Source organism: Rhineura floridana, chromosome 1 (genome assembly GCF_030035675.1).
Source record: "Rhineura floridana isolate rRhiFlo1 chromosome 1, rRhiFlo1.hap2, whole genome shotgun sequence".
Taxonomy (NCBI): domain Eukaryota; kingdom Metazoa; phylum Chordata; class Lepidosauria; order Squamata; family Rhineuridae; genus Rhineura; species Rhineura floridana.
Window position 1 is genome coordinate 4,666,489 of NC_084480.1, and position 23,260 is coordinate 4,689,748.

The following is a 23,260-nucleotide window of genomic DNA, read 5'->3' on the forward strand; positions in this document are numbered from 1 at the left end:
TCAAAACATCTTCTAAGATTAAAAACATTTCAAAAAAGAAAGTTTAAGAACATATTAAAAAGCAATTCCAACACAGGTGGAGACTGGGATAGGTCTCAACTTAAAAGGCTTGTTGAAAGACGAACGTTTTCAATAGGTGCTGAAAAGATAACACAGATGGCGCCTGCCTAATACTTAAGAGGAGGGAATACCACAGGGCAGGTGCCGCCACACTAAAGCTCCGTTTCCCATGTTGTGCACAACAGACCTCGTGATAAGATGGTATCTGCAGGAGGCGCTCACCTGCACAGCGTAGGGATCGAATGGGTATATAAGGGATAAGACGGTCTTTCAGTTATCTTGGTCCCAAGCTGTATAAGGCTTTGTACACCAAAACTAGAACCTTGAATTTGGCCCAGTAGCAAATGGTCAGCCAGTGCCCATTGTTGTCTATACTCCCCTAGTCATGGTGTCCAGGTCTTTTTTACATGCCTCACGTATTTGTCTATTTCCAGCTTATGGAAGTGACTGGGAAGAACCAGGACGATTGCATAGTGGCTCTACATGACTGTAATGGAGATGTGAACAGAGCAATCAATATCTTGCTGGAAGGAAACTCGGACACAGTAAGGACCCCAGTCCCTCTCCTTAAGCTTTAAGAGTAGCCTTGTCTGAAGACTGAACACATGGAGCCTTCCTGGTTTTTGCTGGGAACGTGGCCATTGCCAAGGCTGGAAAATGTCCAATTCTTACGTTGTAGGACCAGCCTTGTACATGTAGGGCTCAAAAACCTTTAGAACTACTGAGTGCTTGAAATCCCCCTTCCCCCCCCCGCTCTCTCCATTAGCATGCATTATCTTAATTGGCAGAAGCTCAGTTGATTATTGTTCACTTCTCCCTACCTACGAATGGCCAAAGAGATGTTTTTCATCTGCATGAAGATCAGTAGTTATTATTTCCAAACAGATTTGAGCCTTGCTGTCATGGACTTTCCTAGAAACTAAAAAGTGAAAAGAGCTGGTAAATTTTTAAGTGTAACATGCTGTGCAACATTACTGTCACAAAGTGGTCTCTTGATTTGCCATAGCAGTATCATCTCTGTGTGACAATTTCTAATGCTCTTGGCCAGTACATCAGCCCTAAACATGCCGCTATGGTGTAGAGCAGCCTTTACAAACCTGGTGCCCTCTAGACGTCGTGCTGGCAATGGCTGATGGGCATTGTAGTCCAAAACATCTAGAGGGAAAACACCAGGTTGAGAAAGGCTGTTTTAGAGATGGATTGAGCAGAACTCAAGCTTTTGAGATCTACTTTGTTGTTTTTTACTAGAACCCCGAGATCTACTGTAAACTGCCCAGAGAGCTTCAGCTATGGGGCGGTATATAAGTACAATAAATAAATAAATCTACCAGCCAGAGCTAGGTGTAAAATAGTTGTGTGTTCAAGGGCAGGAAGCTCTTACAGTTAAGGGGGAAAGTGACTTTTAATAGATGCCCAGGAATATGTTTTCATTACCAGAACAGAGCTCACAGGTCTGTCACACAAAAATCTACTGCCTCTCCCTCCTCCCCCCCACTTAAACATAAGAACATAAGAAGAGCCTGCTGGATCAGGCCAGTGGCCCATCTAGTCCAGCATCCTGTTCTCACAGTGGCCAACCAGGTGCCTGGGGCACTTCTTGGATCACTTGGATCACCTGGATCACTTCTTGATCTCAACAGCCTGATTTAGGAACAGGGTGGGAAGCCTTTTTGTCATAATTGTTAAATAACACAGCATCGAAAGCTCTGCTTATCTACTGCAAATCACTCTGAGATTTACCAGTAGATCCCACCTTCTGCACACTGCACACTGTTATTTTAGAGTGTCAAGTGCTAGGAAGTAGTCCAGAGGAGTTATTGCTCAGATTCGACTTTCTGGGCTGCTATCAGTATCTTATCAGTTTTCTTCAGACCAACATAACATTGTCCCTGGCTTTGAAGAGCCTGAAAGTCTCTAAATCTTGGGTTTCTTGTGAGTTAGGAGCGGGTGAATTGCATGTCTGCCCTGGTAACACGGCAGACCACTTGCCTGGCATTTGGTAGCTTGGCAGTCGGTCCAGGGTACTCTGTGTGCCTACTTAGGGTCAGCTATCCCTAATCCTTGATATCTGCTACCTCTGTTCTGTGAGGTGAAGATGTCTGGAAAAGCTCAGCTGGGGTACTGAAAGGTAACTTGACTGCTCCTGCCCAAAACTGTGTGTTTAATGCTTTTTTAAAAAATAGAACACAAAGAAAATAAACACTTGTAGCTTTCCTTGTTTCTTTCTTTTCATAATTCTGGTTTTGCTGGTCATGGAGGAGGGGCAAGGAATTATGCAGGACATTTTAAGCTGCTTCCCCCACCCTTATTCGGTCACCTGTCTGGCTTTTGAGATGTCAGTCAAATGTGGGTGGACAATGCCTAATATTGCTTTGCAACCATAAGGCCTAGGGCCTTGCTGCTTTCTTGAAAAATAGGAGCATGGATTCTCTGGAAACTGAATTCTGTGTTCAGCAGTTTCTACTCCTCTACTTTTTCTTCTGTACAACTGCAGCAAGAACACAGCCCCAGTTCTGACTATTGTGCTCCAGTGTGTGTAGAACAAGGATGGGCTGCTTTCTGTCTAGTTTATTATGGTTAAAAAACCCATCGCTATCTGTTTATGAGTGACTGAGATGCCCCTTGAGCTTACATCTGCATTTTGAATTAGGACAATAGACACTGGAGAAGGGATGCTGTTCATAGTATCTGCTCAGTCTCATCTCTGGAGTGAGGCTGTACGCTATCCAGATCAGAATTTTTTAGAATGCTCTGACAGAATAAATGAAACAGCTGGCACCTCCTCTCTGTCTTATTCTGGGTTGATTTGCGCAATGTTTGGGAGTGTGTGTGGAACTTTTATTTTCTGACTGAGCAGCATCAGAGAAAATTCTCTCCCTGAAGGCTAGCAAAAGATGAAGTTTTGAGCCTCTTGCAGGTTCAGCAAGGATTCACTTGGGTTGCCCTTTGGTTGTTTGGGAACTGGCCCTTGAGCAGGAGTGGGGTATAGTTCACAATAGTGGCTGTCATTTTGGCAGTCGAGTCACTTTAATTCAGGCTGTACTGCTAGATTAGAGTAATCAAGTGTGCATATATTCATCTTGGTAGATTTTGCTAGGAATAATGCCTGGCTCTTTAACATCCCCAGTTCTGGCCAGAATAATTCAGATTAAACTAAGCAGAGCTAACAGATACCTGCATGTTACACCCATTCAAAATTAATCTTTAACAGAGAATGCTTAAGCATGTCTTTCCGAAGGGAAGACTAGCCTGGCACCAATTGGATTTAAATCCTCATTTGTATACCTCCACTGGCATTGTCAAACTCATCTCTCTCTTATCCCTTTTCTAATTCCTTCCCATTTTGTATCTTGTGGGTTTGTGTCTCATTTTTGTATGGACTGATGTGAGCTGCTTTGGGAAGACAGTATTTGCCTGGAAACTGGATTTATAAATTAAGCCAACAGAAAAACAGCCTCTCTCTCTTCCCTGCCACCGGAAATACAGTTCTTGCTGTTTAACCAGCAGCTGCTTGTGCCATAGCTTAAGAACTGATAGACAAGGTTTTCAGGGAACTTTACCCCTTTACCACTGAAGGTGTGAGTGTTGGTGGCAAAAATTCCCACTTCCACCATCCATGGCGGTCACTTGAAAGGAGATGGCATGAGTATAGTCAGAATAGTTTTTAACCGGTAGGGTTTTGTACCCTAATCGGTAATGTATGAATGAGGCCCAGGATGCACTACCAGAGTTAGTCATAAGAGAATAGTATAGTGCAGCCTTCCCCAGCATTGGGTCCCTATGCTTTTGGGCTATAACCTGCATCATCCTGACCTCTGGCCATCCTGGATGGGGGATGATGGGGGCTGTAGTCCAACATCATCTGGAGACCCAAGGTTGAGGAAGGCTGGTATAGTGAATGGAGAGTCAGACTTCAGTTCTGGGTACCAGCCCCCTTCTCAGCCACGACTGTGCTGACAGTCTTGGCCCTGTCTGACAAATGGACCTGATGGGCATCATTCATTAACAGTAGAGATAAAGACTATGAGCCAAACTACACATGCCATTAAACTTATGGTTTAATGTTGTATGCATTTTTTAAAAAGTAAATGCCAGAGTCTTGACTACCACCAGCCCCCCCTCCCATTTGCACTACTATTTGGCGCCCATGATAGCATCTCTCTCATGTCAAATAGCTTTAAATGGGAGGGATGATTTTCATCAGTACTGTAGCATGTTTTTTTGGGGGGTAGCCCCCTTTCCCAAGGTCTGGATCTTGATTTGGCCACCCAGTGACTGTTTACAGTTAAAATAAATAATGTTAAACCTGTTTTAATGTCACTTACTTTGTCCCAGTTCAGTTCCTAGAACATTATTGTAGGTTTCTAGTCTTTACAGATGCCTTGAGTGCATGTGTGTAACAATGGCCCTTGGACATCTGGAGGGCTCTAAAAAGTTCCCATAGATCTGGGGGTTTCAGACTGGAAGATATTCTCAAGGCAGTCTTCAAATCCCATTTGAATTGTTCTATGTTTTCCTTCTCCACCCAAATAGACTTCGTGGGAGACAGTGGGAGGAAAGAAGAAAAGTCTTGGAAAAGAGAGTTCAGAAAACAAAGAAAACAGAGAAAAGCGAGGGGACAGAGAAGTGAGCCGTGGACGGGGAAGTTCCAGCAGACGAGGAAGAGGGGGCAGCCGTGGTCGAGAGGGTAAGCACAGGCACCTTGCTCCTAGGAACGCGGTTGCCTTAGTTTGCCTTTGCATTCACATAGAAGCGTGTTGTGCTTGAGTTGCTTTGTTGTATGTTTGCAGTAGAGTACTGGGGAAAGAACCACAAATACAGTAGGGCCCCACTCATATGGCGGGTTATGTTCTGGACCCCTGCTGAAAGGCGAAAACCACTGAAAAGCAGAACTCATTGAATAGAATGGTGCGCGACACCCAAAAACCGCCGTAAAAGCGGAACAAGCACCTTATGAGTGGGGCTTTAGTCTAATTGCGTCCAATTGAGAGCGCCGCATTAGCAAAGCGCTGTAAAGCGGGGCCCTACTGTACTGTACACAGAGATGTTTTTTCTTTAACTACAGGATTTGCCCAGTTTTGGTATAATCTGTGCAGCCATGAGAATCTGATATTGGTTTGGTTTAATGACACTTTCCTCCGCTTTAGAATATTGGAGTGCATTTTCTGCATTGGGTATGGACACATGAAATCTAAGAAGTTATCAAATATTTTATGTTTGTGTGTGTGTGCATTTAAAGCCTGCTCTTCAACCTCAAAGGAGCTCTTGGAGCTGCTTGCAAAGATTTAAAAATAAGAAGTGCTCCATAACACACATCCTAAAAGAGCAGCACAGGATAAAAGCAAAGCCAATTTCGTGCAGATTAAAACTGGAGCCTTAAAATATATAGCTAAATAAAAGGAAAGACATTGAAGGTAGGAGCTTATAAAAAGGTTTTGGCATAATACCGTCAAACCATTGATATCTGTAGGTTTCTCAGTGATCGGAGGCTTGAGCCAACAGGCAGAGTAGCAAGTGCAAGTCCAGATCCTTGTGTCTCATTAGGACACCTCACCCTCTCCACTCTTGCTGTGTGATTTTGTCTCCTGCACAGTTGAAAAAATGTGTGATCGAGTGGGAGATTTTGAAATTGCATACATTAATGGTCTAAGATTCAAATATTGCTTTCTGTGTCTCTCCTCCTGTATCTAGTCAGAGCAGAGGAGAATGGAGTGGACAACAGCCAAGTGGATAGGCCTTCTGATCGTGGGAAACGTGGCAGAGGGAGAGGTAAGACAAATATGTTGATGCTTATATTCCACCTTATCCCCAGTACTAAAGGCTGCTCAGTTTTGCAATTTTAAAAAAGGCACTTTCCAAGAAATAACTTCTGTTAAATGCCTCTCCAAAATGCAGCCCTTTGTAGCAGCTTGGAGAACAGCTGGAAAGGAGGGAATACAAAGCTCCCAGTACCAGTCAGTCTGCTGGCTAGTGGATGGGGCCATGCGTTTTTTGGTGCTCCTTCCTCTTCTTGCTTAGGAAGGCCACTGGTTGGGGCTGGGTTATCTTGTGTTCTGCTTCTAGTTGTAGCCACAATGGCTGCCGCTTCTGTTTTAATGAACTGGACTATGAATGTTGGTGATAAGGAAGAATGTGAACAATACAGTGATTCCAGCAGTACCATATCTGGGGTGCTTGAATTACCAGAACTTCTCTTGCACAAGGTGGATAGAAATGACGGGATGCTGAACAAAGCTTGGTCTGTGATTTTGCCCAACCTTCTGCTCCGCTATCAGTTTTAACACACCATTTGTTTTCACTGAGTAAGGTTAGCATGAAGAGGGAGCTCCTGTTCACATAATGTTCATCAACATTTTTATCTGGCTTGTTATAACTTAGGGTGTGAGAGGTGCTTTGTTAAAATCCCAGATAATCCTGCCCAGAGGGGCGGGGGATGGGGAAGTAGGTGGTTTGACCTCCGTTGGGGGCAGATAATAACGCAGTGGGAGAAAACATGCTTTTCACTTGGAAGGCTCTCCGCTTAATCCCTGGAAACTCCAGTTAAAAGCGTCAGTGGCAGATGACTGGAAATACTTTGCCAGAGTTTTTGCCAGGGTTCAAATCACTGCTTATCCGTGAAGCTCACTGCATGACCTTGGGCCAGTCACTGTCTCTCAGCCCTAACCTACCTCACAGGATTGTTGTGGGGATAAAATAAGGAGGGGGAGGTGTTTTTATGCCACCTTGAACTCCTTGGAGGAAAGGTGGGATATAAATGTAATAATAAAAAATTAAAACTTCCTGCAATATTGCTGAAATCCAGCACCTTCCATTCAATTGGTGCAAAATAAGCCTAAAATATTGGCAGCTCAGGGAGTGTGCTATTAAAAATTCCTGTTGTACTTCATGGCTTAAAGCATGCCATCTCCCTTTCACATGTGGCATATCTCAGTAACTATATCTGTGTCTGAGGGGAGACTAGGTAAAAGCTGAGGCTTGAAGACAAATAGGTTGTGCCTCCACTTTATTTTTTTAATTAAATTACAAATTTTACGTTAACATACCATAAGTAAATAAAACAAAGCAAAAAATATAAAAGGCTTGAGTTATATAATAGAACTTATAATACAAAAACATTGGGAGAGAGGGGAAAAGATGAGAAAATGATAAAAATAGAACGTTATTTAAATCATATTTGTGTTATTAAGCATATTGGTAGGTTAATGTAAATGAATTAAAATAATGTAAATAATATTAATGTAAATGAATTAAACAGGACTATTTCATCTATCACTTTTATCGTTCCAGAACTACATAAACAAGGCCCATCTCACTAAAAACTTATTTTGATAATTGTTGTACACTGCATTCCTGTTTTATCTGAAGGAACGCCTCCAGTATCACCAAATATGCCGCCAAACGAGATCAGCCTCACAAGACCTTCTCTCGGTCCCACCGGTGAAAACAGCTAGGCTGGTGCGGACCAGGGAGAGGGCTTTTTCGATCGTGGCCCCCACCCTCTGGAACTTGCTTCCCTTTGACCTTCGGCATGCCCCCTCCCTGATGACCTTTCGCCGCGCCTTAAAAACCTGGCTTTTCAGGCAGGCCTATGAGATCTCTGGGGTGGGTTAGGTTTTATACTGTACCAGTGTAGGATGGTTTTTTAGATTATATGATATTAATACTGTGATTGTTATGAATATGTTGATATTGTATTTTATATTGTGTACATCGCCCAGAGTGTCCGTTAAGTCGGACAGATGGGCGACTAATAAATAAAATTTTATTATTTATTATTATTATTATTATATGTTGTTTTTATCATTAATACTTTCCCAGGTCTTTCTCATCCATTTTGTCAACATTAGGGGTTTATTTTTTTTCCACTGCTTAGTGACACATATTTTCAGTACTATGAGCAAAGTTGCTACTGACTGGGAGTCCACATTTGTAACTTCCCCATGGAACATACACAGGAGAATTGTTTTGGGATTTCTTGATATTGCTTGGTCTGTCATTTCATGTATAAAGTCTAGAATTGTATTCCAGAACAGTTTTATTTTAGCACAGTCCCAAAAATGTGTATGAAGTCTGTCTGCCTTGTTCTGTATCTCCGACAGTACATATTTTGATTGGCTGTTTTGCTTAACCTGTGTGGTGTTAAGTACGAATGATAAATTGCTTTAAAGAAATTTTATTTCAGGTTACTACTATCTGATTGGAATGTTCTTAATTCAGTCAGTCTTATGGGGTCCATTTGGACCCGAGGTGCACTTTCCATTGTGTAATTTACACATAAGTAGACTTACAGGGATGTCCTCCTAGGACATTGTCACAAATTTTAACCTGTACATCATCCTCAAATTTCAGCCAGTTACCACCTACTGTTTTCCTTCTGGAAACAAAAAAAATCTGAGGTCAGAATAGTGTTGATGTTCAAAGCCCTATACAACTTAGGACCAGGATACCTGAAAGACCGGCTTATCCCTAATATACCCAGTTGATCACTGGGCTCTGCAGGTGAGGGCCTTCTGCAGATACCATCTTATCAGGAGGTCTGTTCTGCACAACATAGGAAGCAGACCTTTAGTGTAGTGGCACCAACCCTTTGGAATTCCCTCCCTTTAAATCTTTCCAGTGCCTATTGAAAACGTTCCGCTTTCAACAAGCCTTTTATGTTGAGACCTTATCCCAGTCTGCGTCTGTATTGGAATTGCTTTTTAATAAGTTTTTAAACCTTTTTTAAAAGATGTTTTTAAAGTTTTTTGAAAAATGTTTTTAAAGATGTTTTGTTTTAATATATTTTAAAGTCTGTTTTTATGATATTTTAAAGTGTGTTTAGTGCTTTTGTTTGCCACCCTAGGTTCTACTGGGAGGAAGGGCAGGATACCATCGACCATGGTATCCTTCTGGGAAGACTCACGGAGTTGGGAGTTGAGGGTACTGCTTGGCAGTGGCTCCGCTCCTACTTGGTGGGTCGCCACCAGAAGGTAGTGCTTGGGGAACATTGCTCGATACCCTGGACTCTCCATTGTGGAGTCCCGCAGGGATCGGTACTGTCCCCCATGCTTTTTAACATCTACATGAAGCCGCTGGGTGCAGTCATCAGAAGTTTTGGGGTACGTTGTCATCAGTACGCTGATGACATGCAGCTCTATTTCTCCTTTTCATGCTCTTCAGGTGAGGCTGTTAACGTGCTAAACCGTTGCCTGGCCGCGATAATGGACTGGATGGGAGCTAACAGACTGAAGCTCAATCCAGACAAGACTGAGACGCTGTTGGTGAGTGCCTTCTCTGCCCAGATGGTGGATGTTCATCCTGTTCTTTATGGGGTTACATTCCCCTTGAAGGAACAGGTTCGTAGCTTGGGAGTTCTTTTCGATCCTTCCCTGTCTCTTGAGGCCCAGGTGGCCTCGGTGGCACGGAATGCTTTTTACCATCTTCGATTGGTAGCCCAGCTACGTCCCTATCTGGACAGTGACGACCTCGCTTCAGTTGTTCATGCTCTGGTAACCTCTAGATTGGACTACTGCAACGCGCTCTACGTGGGGCTGCCCTTGAAGACTGTTCGGAAACTACAGCTAGTCCAGAATGCAGCGGCCAGATTGTTGACGCGGACCAGAAGGTCCACTCATATAACACCTGTTCTGGCCCGTCTGCACTGGCTTCCTGTTTGTTTCCGGGCTAGATTCAAAGTGCTGGTTTTGACCTATAAAGCCCTACACGGCATGGGACCGCAATACCTGGTGGAACGCCTCTCCCAATATGAACCTACCCGTACACTACGCTCAACATCTAAGGCCGTCCTCCGAGTACCATCCCATCGAGAGGCTCGGAGGGTGATGACTAGAACCAGGGCCTTTTCAGTAGTGGCCCCCGAACTGTGGAACAGTCTCCCTGATGAGGTGCGCCTGGCGCCGATGCTACTATCTTTTCGGCGCCAGGTGAAAACCTTTTTATACTCCCAGGCATTTTAAAGTGTATTTTAACAGTATTTCACTATTATTTTGTATTTTGGACGTTGTTTGGTTCTTTTATTGTTTGTTTGTTTTTGTTTCTTGATTTATTGTATTTATTGTATTTATATACTGTGCTTGTTTTATCTTTTTGTACACCGCCCAGAGAGCCTTCGGGCTTAGGGCGGTATATAAATCAAATTAAATAATAAAATAATATAAATCAAATAATAAATAAAAAAGAATAAAAATAAATAAAGCAGGAATGAAAGTGGGGAAAAGATTCAGTTGAAATTTGAGGTTGACATAAGATTTGGAGAATTATCCAGAAGTCAGTATGAGGTAAATTTGAGACAGACCTCTGGCAAAGTATTAGGATTTCTGAGACTTTTTGCTACGACCCCTTGTATATCTGTGCTGAAGTAGTTTTTCATGATTATGGATTAAAGTTTGAGGCTGTGTGTGCTGGAAAGCCTTGTCTACTGAATCCCTAGGATGTGTGTCTTCCAAATATTGGATGGGAGCTTACCAAGTTGATTAGAATGTTGCTGTAGTTATTCCAAAGAAGCAAATGCATGCAGCTTTGAATAATTTATTTGGCGTACAGAGTGTGGGTGTAATCAGTACAGAATTCTGGAGCATAGCCACTCTTGTGCATCAGTAGTAAAATGTCCGGAAATGTGGTAAAGCTAAGAAGAATCTTGAGGTTCAGCACTGGAGTGGATCTTCCTCTTGAGTTCTGTTCCTAAATATGACAGAACACCCGGTTGCTTAATAAGCTGCCTATGGTGTGGCTTTGACCTTCTGAGCCATTCCAGCTATTACCTCAATCCCCTTCCTTATCCTCCCTTTCCATTGTTCCTGCACTTCAGATTCCTCAGTGACTGCTGTGGTTCTGAGATGCTGCATAGGTGAGAGTTGAGGAGCTGTCAGATGCTGGAAGCAGCAGGTGGGGGGGATGGTGATAGGTTCCCGGGGCAGGGGAAAGGTGTCCTGCCAGGCAAGGCAACTGGATAAACATGGATAATTCATCCCTGGTTTCTGTTGGGAACTCATCGTTTTTAATGCATATTTTATTTATTTAAGGTATTTATATACTGCTTTTTAGGTGTACCTTGCAAAGCGGTTTACATAAGATTATTACAAAAACAAGCATTGATTAAAAATAAAAAGTTACAATAAAATGGAAAAGACAAACCATTTGTTTTGAAGAAGCGGTTAAGTAAATTCTCCTTCTCCTTTTCCCCTAGAGCAAGATGGTCCTTCAGAAGCCCCTGTGGTGACAGTCTAAGTGGGGAGGGGTTTTAATCTCTTTAGCTCTATATTGTGACTCCGCTTGGTATTTTATTTTATTTATTATTATCATCATCATCATCATCATCATCATTTTATTTATTTATTTATTTATTTATTTATTTATACCCTGCCCTTCCTTCCAGCAGGAGCCCAGGGCAGCAAACAGAAACACTAAAAACACTTTAAAACATCATAAAACAACCTTAACATACATTAAAACAAAACAACATTAAAAATGTTTTAAAAAAACTTTAAAAACATCTTTTAAAAAAGGGGTTAAAGATATTAAAAGACAAATTAAAATCAATTCTAACACAGACGCAGACTGGGATAGGTCTCAACTTAAAAGGCTTGTTGGAAGAGGAAAGTCTTCAAAAGGTGCTGAAAAGATAGCAGAGATGGCGCCTGCCTAATATTTAAGGGGAGGGAATTTTACTATTTCATTATATCCCACCTTTCCTTCAAGTACGTGGTTCTCCCTTTCTCCATTTCATCCTCACAACAATTCTTGTGAGATGGGTTAGGTAGAGAGTTAGTGACTCGCTCACAGTAACCCAGTGAGCTTCATGGCTGAGTGGGGATTTGAACCTTGGTCTCCCAGGTCCTAGTCCAACACTCTAACCACTGTAGCACACTGGCATCATCTTGGTTTCTCTATTTATAAAGAGGGTGGATGAAGAGTTGCTATTCTGCTATAACTTGGTTTTCCTTCCTTGTATAAGAAGAGAGTGTGTTGCTACAGAAGAGAAGGGATGACTAAACCTTACTTAGTCAAGCTGACTTCATCTCCTGAAACCTTTGGGGCTGAATGTTCAGCTTTTCCACTTTGCACACTTGAACAAGGCTCTTTTCTTCCTACAGGATTTGGACGTGGCAGAGGAAGAGGAGCAGGGAGGTTTTCAGCCCAAGGCATGGGGTAGGTTTTTCATAGCATGTCGGATGAAAGATAATATATTAACTAAAAGAGGACCTGTCAACACTGCTTAACTGTGTATGACAGGAAATTATACAAATCTGTGTAATGGAGAACCTGTTAAACATTTGATTATATTCAAGGACTTACTGGCTCGTTTCGTCCCTATATCAGGAAACTTGATAAAATGTCACGCAGTGAAAACTTCATTCTCCAATGGGCACCAAGAAACCCCCAAGTGGGATATCATCTTCCTCTCTTCTTGCTTGAGGCAGGAAAGAGTTAACACTCCATGGGACTCTCACCTCAGCCCCTCCCATGGAGTGTTAGTTAGTTTTCCTGCCTCACTTCCTTTGCCACTCCAGCCAGGCAGGCAAACTTTCCTGAGTAATTCAGCGAGACTTGCAGAGACAGAGAGAAAGATTGATAACCTCAAGTGGGCTGATTTGTTGCCTAAGGTCAACATAAACCCAAGATGAGAATTAGTTATGTCCAATTATCCCAAGAATTTTCTTCCTCACTGATGATGCTGATAGCTGTTGCTGTTGCTGCCTTTGCAATTGTGTAGTTAAGTGTTCAAAGTAGGGGCACGTTATGGATACTGAGTACACCTTGGGGCATTGTGATATTGAATAATGTGAGGGCTTTTTCTTTGTTTTTTGCCAATAATATTATTGTGCATGATCTCCAGGAAATCCTCTGGATCTAGTGAAGGAAGGGACTTGCAAACCTGGGGAACAAATTCCACGCAGTTTATTCTTGCTAATATGGAGAGGGGTGCACTTGAAGATACTCTATAGAAATCAAAATACTACTTACAAGTGGCGAATAGGTTTCGGAAATACTAAAATGTGAAAGCAAAATAAATGTTAATGTGTTCCAATAATGTGAACATAAAACTTATCTGGGTTGTAATATCCTAGCTGTGATTTCCTGTTGGCCATACGTTCAGAATTTTTAAGACGCCTTGGAAGAAATTGGTATCCAAATCAAACATTCTGTCAAATTCAAAAACCTTGAAGGCTTCCCAGCTGCACTCTGAGGCATTCATAGCGATGGTTGAAGTTGTTGGGTGTTTCTTTTTTTTTTTACTTTGGAAACAGAATTGGTGACTAATGTTGACTGTTACATTAGCCATCAACCCAGCAGGCATCTGATGTAGTGGACTCATCCACGTAACATTTAAAACATAATAAATGCTTTACGATGCTGCAAGACTTTTTGTTATTTTTGCTGTAACACGCTTCCCTCTCGGGAAGTCAAAATCCAACACTGTGTGAGCATTAACAGAAAGTGTTTTTATAGTCTAATGTAGGCAGCAGGCTGGAGTGCACAAAGAGTTAAAAGGACTACTTAAGCTCATTCACCCCAGCCATACTCCAGTTGAGGGTTTCTGAAATTACATCCTCTGCTGGCAGTAGTTGGCGGTTGCTCCTTGGCACCATCTGGCAGTGTCAAGTTAATCGCACTTTCACTTGTTCACTTGCAACGCCCCTTACTGTGCAGCTAAAAACTTACCAACCGTGGCATTTTCCCCCTTTCCCTCATGATGTACTGCAGTTCATGAGCACAGCCGGTCTAAATGGTAGTTTTGAGTCACAAACAGGTATGCTTTTAAGAAGCACATTAGTGCCTAAATTGCTCCCTCCCTCCATGGTTCAGGAGAGAGCCTTGAATAGGTTTGCTTCCTCGCTGTATAGAAGGCATATCCAATTTTACAGTGTTTTCAGTGCAGGATTACTTTTCAGTGCAGGGGTCTTCACCTGTGTTTTCTTAGTCCTCGCGTTCTTGTGTGTTCAAATAGCCATGGGATCTCCCAGCTGCGATGTTGCTGCTTTCATGCAGCTAGAAGGGCAGGGTGGGAGCATGCATGGCCAAGGATCTTGCTGTATGCAGAGAGGAGGGAGTATCTTTTATTTAAAATACTTTGTATCCAGCCATTTCACAGTATAATCTACAAGGTGGCTAACAAATATGTAAAATACAATTCAGATAAATACCCCTCACAGAAACGCTTTTAAAAATATTAGATCAAAATAAAACAGCTAATAAATGTAAACAGCTGAAGGACCCTCAAGCTGTGTCTCATTGAAATCTCATTGTAATAAAAGTTCTAAGTTCGTGCTACAGTCAACAAATTGGGAGCGGGAGGAGAAGTAAAGAGAATGTATCTTGAAAGGTTTTTCACAGTCTAGGTACCACTACTGAAAAGGCCCTTCTTTGCTACTTGTCTGACCTCCCAAGATGGAGATGCTCAGAGTAGGATGTAGGATTATTATTTCAGTAAACAGGCAGGCTCATGCAGAAGAAGGGGGTCCTTCATCTGTGTTGGCCATTTAGGTTTCTATAGATTAACACAAACATTCTGATTTTCACCCAGAAATGCACTGGGAGCTAATGAAGATCTTTAAGCAATGAGGTTATATTTTCAAAGTAACCTGGCTGCTGCACCAGTCAGACGTTTCTGAGTACTTCTGAATAGTCAAATGCTCCATAGAGTATGTTTTAGTAATTGTGTGTAGAATTGTCCAAGTTGGGGATGAGCTTGCCAGGGTCTTTCTCCAGGAAAGGGGTGTAGCTGGCAAACCCACCAGAGTTAATATGTGGATATCACTTGAACATCTATGACCAGAGCTGGATTTAATTGCACCCCTGTGCTGCAAACCCTTAAACTTAAGGGGAAAAGTGACCACATCATACTTGATTTCCATTAATGTGTTTGGTACCCTAAATCTTGTTGCATTAGTTCAGCATTAGAACCCTATTTCGAACCAAAAGTGAGCAAAATGACATGCTTTTGAAATGGATTCTTAGTCACTGGAAATCAGTACTGATTTGCATGTTCACTTCCCTTTTCTATGTAGTATTTAATGGTCACTTTATTTCATAAACTGTTCGAGTTTAAAAGTGTTAGTTTATCTTAGTTATTGCTCTTTAATGTATATAAGGAACTGCCGTATGGTGAGTTAGCCCATTGGTTGATCTCAAGCAGCACTGTCTGTTCTCATTGTGGGTGGCTGAGGTTCTGGAAGAGGAAATGTTGACTCTTGGATCCGGAAAAGTTACGCATGCAAAACAAATGAAATGCTTTTAATAATAATAATAATAAAATTTTATTTTTGAGTCGCCTATCCGGCCGAATTAACGGTCACTCTAGGCGACGTACATTAACACATTAAAATACAATAAAAACCAACAATCACAATCAGTAATTATCTAAAAACACCCTTCCAGTTAACAGCAGCATAAAGGTTAATCCACCCCGGAAATCCTGTAGGCCTGTCTGAAGAGCCAGGTCTTTAAGGCCCGGCGAAAACTTATCAGGGAGGGGGCATGGCGAAGGTCAAGAGGTAGGGAATTCCAGAGGGTGGGAGCCACAATCGAAAATGCCCTCTCTCTGGTCCGCACCAGCCTAGCGATTTTAGCTGGTAGGACCGAGAGGAGGCTTTGCGTAGATGATCTCATCAGGCGGCATAATTGGTGATGCTGGAGGCGCTCCTTCAGATAAACTGGGCCGAAACCGTGTGGGGCTTTAAAGGTCAATACCAACACCTTGAATTGGGTCCAGTAGACAACTGGTAGCCAGTGTAGATCTATTAACACCGGAGTGATATGATCACAGCGGCGACTGTTCTTAATCAAACTTGCCGCTGCGTTCTGCACCAGCTGTAATTTCCGGACCGTTTTCAAGGGTAACCCCACGTAGAGCGCATTGCAGTAGTCTAAGCGAGAGGAGACCAGGGCATGTATCACTCGTGGGAGTAGATGGTCAGGAAGGTAGGGTCGCAGCCTCTGTATCAGATGTAATTGATACCAAGCTGCCCGGCTCACTGCCGAAACCTGAGCCTCCATGGACAGCTGGGAGTCAAGAACGACCCCAAGGCTACAGACCTTATGTATACATTTTGAAAAGTTTATAAACCGCTGAATAAAGAAGTCTCTTATGCAGTGTAGATAAAACAATAAAAATGATTATCAATAATTCACAGGTAAAATCATCAAAATTTACAAGCAAAAAATTATATATCTGGATAGGCTTGTTGGAAGAGTTTTTAGCAGATGTCTGTAACAATATAGTGAGAATGCCTGCCTAATGTTAATGGGGAAGGTCTGTAGCTCAGTGGCAGAGCATCTGTTTTGCATACAGAAGGTCTCAGGCTCAATTCCTGACATCTCCAGTTAGGGTTGGGAGAGATTCCTGCCTGGAACCCTGGAGAGCCACTGCCAGTCAGTGTAGACAATACCAAGTTAGATGGAACAGTGGTGTCCACGGGTGCTGCCACAATGAAAGATTGGTGCGGAATGAATATTATATGGCACTTGTATATGTGCAAGTTTCGTAAATATCTGCAGCAGCTGTAGTTTCCAGACCAACCACAAGGAACTATGGCTTATTCTGATTAATTAGTAATAGCCTTTTAACAACCAGATAGGAAATGATTTTTTTTATCCTTCTCCCCCCCCCCCAAAAAAAAAGTTCAGTTCCAGTGATGCTGAAAATGGAAGGGGTTTCTTTTAGTGTTTCTGGGTGTGGAGGTTCATGGTGTCACTTGCCTATTCCATACTCTGTGGAAGAGCACATGGTTTGCTTGCACAATATCCTATATTCAGTCCCCAGGACTTCCCCAGGGAGCAGTTGCCTATTGGTGGAGGCAGTATTAGGTTAGACAGACCAGTGATCTGACTCTGTCTAAGGCAGGTACATAAACTCAATTTTCTAAATATTTCTGACTTTCTCAACTCTCTTGACCTGTAGGACATTTAACCCTGCAGATTATACAGAATCTTCTGCTGCAGATGGTTTTGGGACAAAACAAGAATCTTGGGAGTCTGGGCAGAATGATGCAGATGATGGAACAGGTGAGGCAACTCCACAAAAAAGTTCAAGAATTAAAAATATGCCAGAAGTTGTCATTGGTGTAAATATTTGTCTGTGTGCGTGTGCATGTGCATGCATGTTCTCTCTGGATTGTGGACTTTTTTACTTTGGAAATACAGAACTAAAGGCAGAGAAGTGACATTTTTTGCTGCAATTCTATTCCTGTTTCTAATCCTATATCTGAAAAAGGAGGTTTTCCATGGTCATCTTTGTGTTGGAATGAGGGAGGAGGAGGTTTGGATGATCTCCAAAAAAAGAATTGTGCAGGATTGGGTGTAAAAGAAGCTTCATAGATTTTGTGTTTGCAACAGATCCTGTCCCTTCACAGTGTAGGATGGGGGTTTGTGCCTGCAGTTGCACTGGCCTTCAGATGTGCCCCAATGCAAAGGTGACCTCACCGTCAACTCCTCCTTGGCTCCAAGCTGATGTCCAAGGCGCAGTGCAAGATAAGGATGAATCCTAATCCTTACCTTTCCTCGGGAGACTAGAGTGGCACTCAATGGACTAATTTAAAAGTACCGGTAGCCCCCCACCCCACCGTTTGTATGTGTGAGGTTTTTAGAGAAGGGAATAAACCTGGTTCAAGCCTAGCAGGTAACTGTTCAGACTGGGCCATCTGGATTTTCCACAAGCTGCCATTAACACCCTTTATGCCTTCTGAAATGTTTTCACCTGAAGCCAAAAAGATTGAAAACGGAATGACAGGTGAAACTCTCTGGGGAAGTGTGTTCCAGAGCCAGGATGCAGTCACAGAGATTCACTGACCTCTTCTGATTTGCCCTGGGACATTAATTTGCATGCTTTCTTCATGTTCATGAAGACAGTAGCCTGGCTTCCCTCTCTTAAAAAATGATGGCAACAAGTGAGACCTGGCTATGACAGAAGACAGTTTTACATATGACCTGGATAGAAACTTAGAAGACACGGACTGAACACTGATATAACCTATGCCATTTTGAATTGTTACTAACATGCAACGGTGGAATTTTCAAAATAAATTTTAGAAAAAGATGTCACTACACCATAATCTCTACTCTGCCTTCATCTCTGTCCTAAAACACTGCAACACTCTGCACCACTGATGACAGCGCCACCAGGTGACTGCCCTTTGGAGGCAGATGTGAGGTTCTTTTGAAGCATTAAAAATAATAGTTCTGTTTGCATTTAGTCAGTGTTAATGAGGGGTGGTGTCTGGTTTTTTCTTACTCAGTGCATGAATACTTGAGTAACATTTTGGAAGTAATTTAGCATACTGGTTAAGTTGGCTTTTTGATAGATGAAAGCTTTGCCAAGAAACATGTTGACTGATACCTTGCAAGTTCCATCGTAGGTCTTTTTCTTTATGCCACATGAATTTCCAGTTAGGGAAAGAGCTGTTGGAAGGGAGTTATGGCACCAGCAATTATGGGTTAATTGCTTGTCTGTCCTCTCCTTCATTGCCACAGGAGCATGGAAGAACTCAATAGAAGAATGGACTGCTGAAGACTGGAATGAAGATGTAAGTCTATATTTAAGTAAGCAGGAACATTCAGTTCACTCTGTGATAAGCCAGTGCCACTTCTTCTGAAGGAGCTATGTAGAAGATTTGGCCAGATTTTTGGATGCCACATTTTGAATGTTGTGTTAACTTTGGCTAACTTTAATATTCTTTTCAAAGAATCTTTGCTGCAAAGGCTGGTAAGAACTCATCTAACCAGCACTGCAACGACTCTTTGGAAAGACATATTTGAACAATATCCCAAGTTTGATGTGGGTCTTTGTAGAAAAGGCAGAACTATACAAACTCACTTGTGAGTGGTTCTGTTGGCATCAACAGGACTTGCCATCTGGGGTACGTTTGTGTGTACCTCCTGGATGATTTGCAAACTTCCATATTCATAACGCTGATGGCACAGATAACCAGAGCGAAAATGTTTCTCCACTTAGCTCCAGCACCAATCTGGTCATGACCCAGCTAGCGCAGCCTTCTGCTCCCAACAAGAAACGTTCACAAGCAGAGTGTGAAAGTGGCAGTTCTCTGCTGTTCATCTTCAGTAACTTGTATTCTAAAGTAGGTCGGAGCTGGGCTTTTCTGTTAAAATACCATGTATGTTTGATGAATGACTGACACTTTCAAAGTGATAACATAGGCCCAAATTTGCTTCTGAACAGATTCTTACTAAAAGGGGCTGAGCATGGTAATGTGACTCTCACATAGTAATTGGCAACTACATATTTTCATCTGTTTGTTTCGAGGAACTTGCCAATGTGCCAGTGAGGGGTTTTCGCTGCTGCTGTTTGCTGTTGTGCCATGATTGGGCTCTCCCAGACAGCTATTCAGAGGTGGATTAAATTCCTTCCCAGAAGCCTTGTTGGACTCTGTGTAACAAAAAACGTTTCAGCTGCTGGGAACATCATATAGTCTGATAAATGCCACCGTCCCCAGCAGGCTGTCCAAGCCATCACCTGTTTAAAAACTACCCAGCTTGTAGCATCAGTTCCGGTCACAAGGAGCTGTAGGCTGATTGGGTGGCTGATCTTTCAGAGCAGAGGCTCTTCCACCCTTTCTTGTTGTTGGAGGAGTTGGGACTTGCTTGACAACGCTGTTTAACCCAGGATTTATGAAAGCAGGCCAGTGACCTCTGGGTTGAACCCTCTAGGTGACCTGGGCATGAGAAAAATCTTGAAATACAAGATCCTTAAAAGATACTTCTCTTGCCCTTCCTTGAATCCTCCTGGCTGCCATAACATGAGGCACTTGCAGTCCAGGGAGTAAAGTACAGTAGAGCTCTATCAGAATGATGCAGTGATAGAAAAATGTGTGGGCTAAGAAGCTTCTTCTGGACCTTACAAGTTTCATTACAGTGATCTAGATCAATGATCAGCCAAAAACGCTTAGAGCCGTAGGAACAAAGAAAGCTGCCTTATACTGAGTCAGACCATTGGTCCATCTAGCTCAGTATTGTCTACACTGACTGGCAGTGGCTCTCCAGGGTTTCAGGCAGGCGGCTCTCCCAGTCCTACCTCAAGGTGCAGCGGATTGAACCCGGGACCTTCTGTGTGCAGAGCAGATGCTTTACCACTGAGCTACAGCCCTTCCCAACAGATGCCTTGGCAAAAACATGCAAAGACAACAGCTTCCAAGTCTGTGTCTACTTAAACCTTAATATCAGTGGTTTGCCATGTGTGAGCTGGAGTCAGGAATTTTAGTGTTATCAGTTTATATTGCCGGTCTTTAGGGTGCCTGTGATTAATCCACTTCAACAAAGTATACACCTAGAATTGTTGTGGCTTCAACTCAGGTTTTACCCAAAAGTAATTTTTAGTACAGGAAAATCTGTTCATTTTCTATTTTTAATTGTAAATATAAATTCTAATAATGCATGCATATAGCACATATATGCAGCCTAAGGTGAGGAATAGTAGTACTTAAATATTTCTTGTTACAAAGTCTAGACCCTTAATATTTCAAAATAGGAGAGCACTTTTTCTAAGTTTCCAGGTCTTACCAGCTCTTGTGACAAGCTGCCAGCATAGGCAGTCAGATGAGCTTCAGATGGCATGAAAGCTGATGCACACAAAATTCAAAGAATCTTATCACGTGAATATAATAAGTCACTGTCCCATAAATTTTTAGGCTCACAGTCTAAATTATCTTATTGTTTCTAAACATTCCCACAACTTTAACATGTAAAAAGGAGGTTTACTCATACTAACTAAATTGCTTTTTCTAAACATTGCTCAGCAACATAAACATGGAGACACATATATTCTGGATAAGGCAAGTTCTAAATTTACTTGGACAAATATATATCATTTTTATGAGTGTCCTTATCACGACTGCCATATATTCAGTTCATTGTGTTTACACCTTATGACCTTAAATGACAGATTAAGCATTCAGATAAATCTTTAACATCAAACATTAGAGTTTTATGATCCAAAGGTCTTCCTATGTTTATAAACAAAAAATCATTCCACCTTGTGAATTAAACTGGTATCAGTTACCATGTCAGCATCATGACCGATGCTCTTGGAGGTTGCTGATTCATAGGGACGCCATAAGTCGTAGTCGACTTGGAGGCACATAACAACAACAACAGTTACCAAAAATTCATCAGGATCCTGCTTTGAATCAGGATCCTCCTTGCCTGCCTGGGCTCCTGCTGGGAGGAAGGGTGGGATATAAATCAAATAATTAATAAATAAATAAATATAATACATTTATTTCCTTATCAAGTTCTGAATTATTTCTTGTGAACCATATGCAATGGCTATGGCTAGCTTTTAACATAAATACGTTTCTAATTTGCAGATAATTGTCAGTAGCCATTCTTAGCAATTCCTGAAGAACCAAAGCAGCTATCCAGTGATATCTGTCATATTGTACCCGGGAATAGGGAGTTGTCATGGGAGGTGCAAGCCCTTTGTGGTACTGCCCATGCATGCCTTGACTGTGTCTGCTTTGGGAGCACGTCTGCTCAGCTTCTGCCTAACATTCTGAAGAGCTGCTGTAAGGCAAACTATACTGGGCTTTAGTTGGGCTGACAGTTTCTCCTATGTACAACAGCCTTCATATGTAACCACCAAGCACAGCTCCAATGTACCATGCTTCTTCCTGTTCCTGGAAATCTATATGACAGAAGGGGATCCGATAGGTACCTCCACTGAGTGAGCACTGTGCATGTATAGACTTCCTGATTTAGTATATTGTGAGGTAGAAGAAAGGACACTTAACAGAGCAATCTGAACCCCCCTTTGTGCTGGGCTGGGGGTGCATGGATTGGGGGCTTGTGGAATGATGCCTGCTGAATGGACCATTTTGGGGGCAGGGAGGGGCTACTAATTGAGCCCAGGATCCATTTGATCCTGAGCTGGCCTCGCTGATGTCACATGATGGCATTAGCACAATTGCTTTGCCAGCTCAAGGCTGGCGCAACAATCAACCTGCCCCCCAATCACTTTCTGCCTCTGACAGCATGCACCCATTCTATATTGGCCTCTTAACGGTAGTCTATAAACCATCTTTAAAATGTTTATACCCGTCCCTTCTTCCTCAGAGCACCTTGTATTTGATTCCAGGTGGTCTCCAGCAGGTAGGGGTGTCTGTCTCTATCTCTGAGGGGTGTGTGTGATTTCCCATCAAGCTTGAGAACCCCTGCTTTGAACAATTATTTTTCTCATGAAACCATTTTGTGCTAGCTACAGTTTGAGACAAGATAATTGGCTAGATGGAACATTTCCCCTTTCTCAACATGCCAGTTCTTACCTTTCTCATGAATATTGTCTCCTGAAAATGAGTTCTGTACTTAATGTAGCTGAACTACAATTTCTTTTCCCCACTCTCTCCCCCCCCCCCACATCTCAGCTTTCAGAAACAAAGGTCTTCACCGCTTCATCTGTTCCCGCTGAGAGCCGTGTCGCTCCTGGCCAAAGGTATACCTTTTCCTGCCTCTTTTATTCCACATTTGGAGGAGCCATTCACCAAATCTTCTTCACGTTATGTGTGCACTTTGACCTACAGCAGGCCATAAACCAGATGTGGGGGACCCATTTGGCCCTCCAGATGTTGCTGAACTACAGCTGCTGTCATCTTTGGCCACTGGTCATGTTTGCTGGAGCTGATGGGAGGTGTAGTTAAGCAACATCCAGAGGGCCAAAGGTTCCCCATACCTGCCGTAAGCTATTGCTGTGATTGTGTCTCTCAGGACTCTGACTTCACATCTGTATTTATTAGCTCCTTTCTAAGGCCTAAGACTTGTTCAGATGTAGCTTACTTGGGAGGAATGCGACCCTCCTTTGGATATTTAGAGAACTGTTACTTTTCCTGCGAGTGGCATGAGCTGGTTGGTTGTGTGCTAGAACGGCAACCAATCCCTTCCTTGATCTATGAACTGCATTAATAGTGGCAAGGAGGACTGCTATTGCTGTGGCCCCTTTGGGCCTCTTATAAACCTGTCAAGTTGCCAAATGAACTGTGGGGACACAGGAAGCTGCTTGACACAGGCCGCTGGTCTATCCAGCAGAGTATTGTCAACGCTGACTGGCAGCTGCTCTTGGGGGTTTTAGGCAAGGGACATTCCTAGGGGATTGAACTTGGGACCTTCTGCATGCAAAGCAGACGCTCCGCCACTGAGCCATGGCTCTTCCTCCATGTGCTAGAAGGTCATACCAGATGGTGGTCCTTTGGTACAGCCA

At 42.6% G+C, this 23,260-nt stretch overlaps 1 protein-coding gene across 2 annotated transcripts in view; it reads left to right on the forward strand.

Moving 5' to 3' along the window:
- Positions 1 to 23,260, forward strand: part of UBAP2 (ubiquitin associated protein 2) — a 140,417-nt gene that overhangs the window by 48,696 nt on the left and 68,461 nt on the right. For both annotated transcript variants that reach the window (XM_061613340.1, XM_061613341.1), the window contains exons 4-10: positions 495 to 605; positions 4,594 to 4,747; positions 5,752 to 5,829; positions 12,153 to 12,207; positions 16,961 to 17,064; positions 18,529 to 18,581; positions 22,431 to 22,498. In XM_061613340.1, the coding sequence (XP_061469324.1) occupies positions 495 to 605; positions 4,594 to 4,747; positions 5,752 to 5,829; positions 12,153 to 12,207; positions 16,961 to 17,064; positions 18,529 to 18,581; positions 22,431 to 22,498 (623 nt within the window). The remainder of the gene's footprint in view (positions 1 to 494; positions 606 to 4,593; positions 4,748 to 5,751; positions 5,830 to 12,152; positions 12,208 to 16,960; positions 17,065 to 18,528; positions 18,582 to 22,430; positions 22,499 to 23,260) is intronic.